The 6,116-nt window shown below is 51.1% G+C and overlaps 1 protein-coding gene across 1 annotated transcript; it reads left to right on the top strand.

Moving 5' to 3' along the window:
* The first annotated feature begins 344 nt into the window (after window positions 1-344).
* On the top strand, window positions 345-5,742 carry LOC116946876 (proteasome subunit beta type-6). Its single transcript, XM_032962109.2, has 6 exons — window positions 345-499; window positions 2,057-2,124; window positions 3,380-3,511; window positions 3,864-3,993; window positions 4,532-4,676; window positions 5,235-5,742. Exons 1-6 carry the CDS (start codon window positions 401-403, stop codon window positions 5,360-5,362), a joined length of 702 nt encoding a protein of 233 aa, XP_032818000.1. The 5' UTR covers window positions 345-400; the 3' UTR covers window positions 5,363-5,742.
* The last annotated feature ends 374 nt before the right edge of the window (window positions 5,743-6,116 follow it).

Here is a 6,116-nt window from a genome sequence, read left to right as displayed (position 1 = left end):
CAAAATAACGAAACTGAAAACTGAAATCGTAATTCAATCTTGTCACATCAATTTAATCGACTTAAAGCACGGCATAATAAGTTTAACGCTGAAATGTCATCATCTTCACCAACAATGATCAGTCCACTGCTTGATGGATGCATCCCATTCCACACTCTCTCTCCCACGTCTTCCATTCCACGTGATTTCATTGCACACTCGTATAAAGGTGCACTTAATCGCTGGGAACACGTGCGATGTATCCACGGTTATTTCATTTACGAGCCACCCGCTTAGGGGTAACTTTGTTGAACTTCGGTGAGATGGCGGAGGGAGGAGAGGGGGCGGGGCGGTGGGAAGCGGAAGTACGTCACCAGCTTAAGCGGACTCCCGGCAAGCCCCGGGTGAGATTGCGAGCGTGATGGCGATGCGAACTCACGCTCAGGGGGCGACTCGAGCGGCCTTCGGCTCGCTCAGCTCGGCCGCGCCCGACTGGACGAGTGCCGAAGTCCTCACAGGGGTAAGCCCTGAACCCCCGCGGACGACTCTCGAGACGCCGAGGGGGCCCCTGCCGGCGGAGAGGGACACCAGGGCCCGCCGCGGGTGGGCGCAGTCCCAGAGAGGCCCCGTGTAGGCCGCCGTTTATGTTGCTGCTGCTGCAGTGACAGAGGAGTGAATGGCAACATTGAGTCTCTGTAGACAATCATCATCATCACCGCCAGCCGTGGTCTATCCACTGCTGGATGAAGGCCTCCCTAAGCCGTGGCCAGCCTTCACGGGCCCACGATGCCGTAAGCCGCCTTTATGGGCGCCAACAGCACGGGCTGGTGTCGCCTGGTCTTTTGTACGTCAAATTAATATAATTTAGTATTTTTTTGAATGTCAAATTTTCATTTATTTTGGTCCTGGATCTATGGTCCATTGCTAGTCTTTTGTCCAAGATCCTGGTTTCTATTTTTTCCTCTCTTTTCGTCTTTGTGGCCTTTTTGGCTTCTGATTCTGCATCTCGCGAGTTCCAAATTGTTTGGCTTCGGTCCCTGAGTCCCAGGATTCTGCTCCTGGGTGGATCTCTACCGTATTTATTTTAGTCTCTATTCCCAGAGACCGAGTCCCTAGTTGTATGTATAGCTATGAATTTAAAGACACTGATCGTTAGAATTTGGTCCCTGATTCTTAGTTCATTAGATCCCAGGTTATGAATCTCAGCTGTCTGGTTCTTAATATTTATTCTAGATTTGAAGCTTTCATGACTGCAATGATTCATACTCTTTGGTTTCGTTCAATTTGCCCGTCTTATCCTTCTAACCTTTCCCACCACTTTAAACTGACTCCGTTACTGTGTTGCAAGTTAATTGGTCTTGGAGCATCATTTTTATCAATTCGTTGCTTGCTGACTCTGCTCGGCCTCATGTCGTAGTGTAAATTTGGTCTCAAGAGGGATGGAGAGCGTGGAGGCCCTGTGGCCTTGCCCATGTGGCCTCAAAGACCTCTGGACCCCTAAGGGCCCTTTACCACCCTTCGGGTATGGAAATTGACCCCAACTGCAATTAAAGTCCTCATTTTCTTGACACTGCTATATATTTTCATCTCTACTCTGAAGAAGGTCCATTGCCCAGAACAGCCTACTCTTTTCCCTCTGTTATGAATAAGTATTTATGGTTAACGCAGCAGTGGTTTTGAATGACAAGGCAAAGCTGAGAGGTGGGTAAAGAATAATTGACAGCTGCATGCTTGGAATCTCACTGAGAGAAAGAGGTACCCATGGATCAGAAAAGAAACTCAATTTGGAGGCATCACATTGACTTCAGAGTAATATATTGGGCTTGGACAGGACACATCACTGGAAGGAACATTCCCCGTTGGTAGAGACTAGCGGATGAGTTGCAGCCAAAGGAGGGAGCGCACCCAAGAGGACATCCACCACGGAGCAAGAGCAATGAGATAAGCTGATGTGCAGGAGCAAGATGGATCATTGCAAGATGCGACGCCATGGAGAGGCCTTCATCCAGCAGTAAATCGATGACGTCGAACGATTGTGATCATTTGTGAAATAATGGCACGTCTCCCTCGCCCACAGACCACCATCATGGCCGTGGAGTTTGCCGATGGCGTGGTGTTCGGCGCGGATTCTCGCACCACCAGCGGGTACGCCCCCTGCACGCACCCCATCAACTAGCCCCCTTCATTAACCCCCCCCCACTCACCCCCTTACGCCCACCTCCTTCACTAACCCCCTTACGCCCACCTCCTTTACTAACCCCCTTCACAAACCCCCTCCATGCGTCCTCTTCACTCACCCCCTTACGCACATCCCCTTCACTAACCCCCTCCACGCACTCCCTTCACTAACCCTCTTCATTAACCCCCCTTAACTAACCACTCTCCACGGCGAGTGATAACTGAACCGATCCTGACCACCAACCTGCGCTAATCATCACGGTGAAGTAAATCAGAATCGGAATATTTATTTATACCGGAGGATTCCGATGAGCTATACAATTCTTTCTCACCAATGTCCAGTATTGGTGAGGAAACCCTTATTGCAGACATGGCTTGGGGAGGCCTTCATCCAGTGGTGGATAGATCATGGCTGATGATAATGATGATGAATGTTGGTGAGAGTCCACTGCATTCGTACACAAATAAAGACAGAGATCCCCCACATAGCCTTTAATATACTTTAGGAGTAAGTGCTGTGAGCGAGCACCTATTAAATCTGGCACGGCACACGAGAGGGTGGGTGGCCAACACCACGCCGCCGCCTTTGTGCTGATATTATGCATGGCTCCAGGTACAGTTGAACCCCTCTTAACGACAGCAATTGGTTTCACGAAACCGGCCGTGAAGTGATTTGGTCATTTAGCGGGTATAGGAAATACATATTAAAGGCCTTATTCGTTCCGACAGCATGGAAAGTTACCCTTTTTCACCCAAAAAACTTACTTTATAATAGTTAAACAATGGATATTAATACATAAAGATACAAACAACATTATAAACAGATAATATTAAAAGAAGCATGGTTAATCAATGCATTAATTCAGATTTACTGTACCTACAACATCCCGTCATTAACGGGAGTGGTCGGTAAGCGAACACTTTGGGCTCTCTGGAGGCCCATCCTTAACAGGGGTGGTCGTTAAGACGGGTTGTACTGTACTTATTTAATGCTGAGTCGACCTAGGGAGGCCCAGGAATGGTTCAGGTATTCACTCTTCTTGATCGTGAACATAAATCGAACTCGGATCGCTGGGTTCATAGTGCAACGCGCCAACCAATGCAGCACTGATCCCTACAGTTGCCTGTACGCACGCACGCTGTTCTTTTGTGTAACAGCACTTTTCCTCAAACAATCTATGGGGGGGTGGGGAAATCTCTTTCCGTCTACACGCGCGAGCAGGTCTTATGTCGCCAACCGAGTGACGGACAAGCTGACGCCCGTGCACGATCGCATCTTCTGCTGCCGCTCAGGATCGGCGGCCGACACCCAGGCCATCGCAGACGTCGTCAATTACCAGCTCGGCTTCCACAGGTGCGGGCCACCGCGACGTGCCAGAAGAAGCGACGCGTTCCTTCAGATGAGCCTCGTTTTATAATTACAGCGAGTGCTCGTTCCACGCGGTTAGATGCGTCCCTAAAAAAAAAGTTCCGCGTTAAGCGAGAATCGCGTCGAGCGCAAAACAATTTCCACATGAGTAGTGTAACGGTTAGCGTTTTGACGAGATACGATGTAGGCACACCACACGGTGAAATGGCAGGACAAATAACTGAGGGTTGGTTACCCGCCGCCGATAAAAATGTCAGGGAGAGAAGAGAGCGGGTGATTGATGCAAGGCTGGTGCAGTAATGCTGCCCTGTCCCCCCAACCCACCACTACCCATTAGCATCGAGATGGAGGAGATGCCTCTGGTGCACACGGCAGCCAACCTTTTCAAGGACTACTGCTACAGGTACCGTGAGGAGCTCATGGCTGGCATCATCGTGGCCGGCTGGGACAAGCGCAAGGGGGGCCAGGTGAGAAGCAGCCACCGTTGGGGGGGGTGGTTGCCTAGTGGTTAGCGCACCACGCTACGAACCCGCCTCACCCGAGTTCGAATCCCGCTCGCGGCCAATGTCAGTCACCAATGTCTGGTCACCATTCCTCCTCTAAGTTGACTTAAAAGTATTTGACTGCTATAAATTTCCACGTCATAAGCCACTTCGTTGAGCTATCATTTGTAGGCAGGTTGCTTTGGAAAAAATGATATATAGCTCAGCAGGCCTTACCTGGTCAAATAAAATAAAAAGTTTTAAGTTTTTAATTGTGCAGTGTGTATAAAACATCAGCACTGGAGAGACAAAGGCTAGCTGCACCATCCGCCTCTCATGTCATGCCGGCCTTCATAGGTACTCAAAAACAGCATTTGCCCCAAAAGTCTTAAAAGCTATACAGGGGATATTTGTCTTTTATATATATGTGTGAGTGCAGTGCTGGCACCTTCCTCACCAGTGCGTGTGACAGTGTGGTGTTGCCACTCACTTCCATCCATGTGCTGCTACTGCTGTGCTGCAGGTGTACACAGTGCCACTGGGTGGCATGTTGGTGCGCCAGCCATTCTCCGTCGGCGGTTCTGGCAGCACCTACATCTACGGCTTCGTTGACTCCAACTACAAGACCGGCATGACCAAGGAGGAGTGCATGGAGTTCACAGCCAAGGGTGAGCGACTCCCAGGCCGCACCCCGCCCGCTCGCACCTCACCGTCCAGCACAGCAGAGGGCCCCGGTCTGTCTTCCGTGCGGCCAATTTTTGGCGCCTGTAACACGAGCCATCGGTTCTCTCTCGGCAACCGTCAGAAAAACAGACAAGATTCGGTGTTTTTACGGTAAGCTTCCTGCACAGGAGCGCCGCGTTGAAGCTCTTTCGAGAAGTAAAACGGCGAACAACAAAATACGCAGAGTGAGAGAGATCGGGAGATACGGCGCTACGGAGGCGAGGCCACGACGACGGGGGGAGCAATGGTGGAGCCGTCGAGGTCACGTGGGGCTTTAAAGGGGGCAGGGTCTGTGTAGGCGTTCCTAACAGAGGTGACGCTATCTACACGTGACGTGGAGAATCGGCAGCTAGAAATTACGCGACATCTACTGCACCGGTTAAATGCCAGTGCCCAGGTAGCCGGAAAAATACTTTAGCCAATTACCATTTTTTTGTCTTTCTCCTACCTGTTACCATCTCGTCTCACCTCCCACCTTCTCTCACCCCCATCACCCCCCGCAGCGCTGTCGCTCGCTATGAGCCGCGATGGCTCGAGCGGTGGAGTCATCCGCCTGGCGGCCATCACAGCCGGCAGCGTGGAGCGCAGGGTGCTCACGGGCAAGGACATTCCGACCTTCTACGAAGAATGAACCCCCCCCCCCCCACCTTCTTCCCCCCCCCCTCGATCCCCCGGCGGGCTCCCATAATCCATTGCGGTATTGTATCACACAAATGTAGACGTCTCGCATTATTTGCAAATAAAACGCTAGTGTCAGCCACGCTGGCCGATTTACAGTTTCATCTAATACGCTGTCACAGGCGCACACATAACACACCCGCGGGCCAAATTCTCGGCCTACTGACTGGGTGTCTGTGTGGGGCAACTTGAAACGATGTTTGTTTAGACCGCGTCGGTTTTTGTTTTGCTGTACTGCATAGCCTGCCCGTCGTCGAGAAGGAGGGGGTATCAATCACTCGCTGCGCGCGTTTCCCACCTGGGTTGAACCGAATAAACTCATTTCTACAACGACGTTTGTGAGTGCATGAGTGCTGTTTGGCCGATTGCTGGTGCTGTGCTCTTGTTTTATGCGTTTCAGCATGGTACACAATCCACCGAGAAGTAACGGGAGTGTAAAGTTGTATTTACTGCAAGGTGTCGCGTCACCATCACGCTGTGACAGGTGGCCCCCGGCGGCAGCTAGCCCTGCACAACGTTATCGCTGCGCCTGCCTCGAAGCGGGAATTATTCTGCCAGAAGTGGGGGGGGAGTTGGGGTGGCTGACGTTGCTATGTGGCTTCCCAATAAAGTATCTTGTGTGGGCAAGCCATCAAGACTCCACACCGCCGCATACAGCCTACCACCCTGTTTTTTTTAATAAACTGATGGCATCTTTAACGTCCCGA

Source organism: Petromyzon marinus, chromosome 28 (assembly GCF_048934315.1).
Source record: "Petromyzon marinus isolate PM22_M1 ecotype Great Lakes invasive population chromosome 28, UKy_Petmar_22M1.pri1.0, whole genome shotgun sequence".
Classification (NCBI taxonomy): domain Eukaryota; kingdom Metazoa; phylum Chordata; class Hyperoartia; order Petromyzontiformes; family Petromyzontidae; genus Petromyzon; species Petromyzon marinus.
This window is presented reverse-complemented; position numbering and strand designations above follow the sequence as displayed.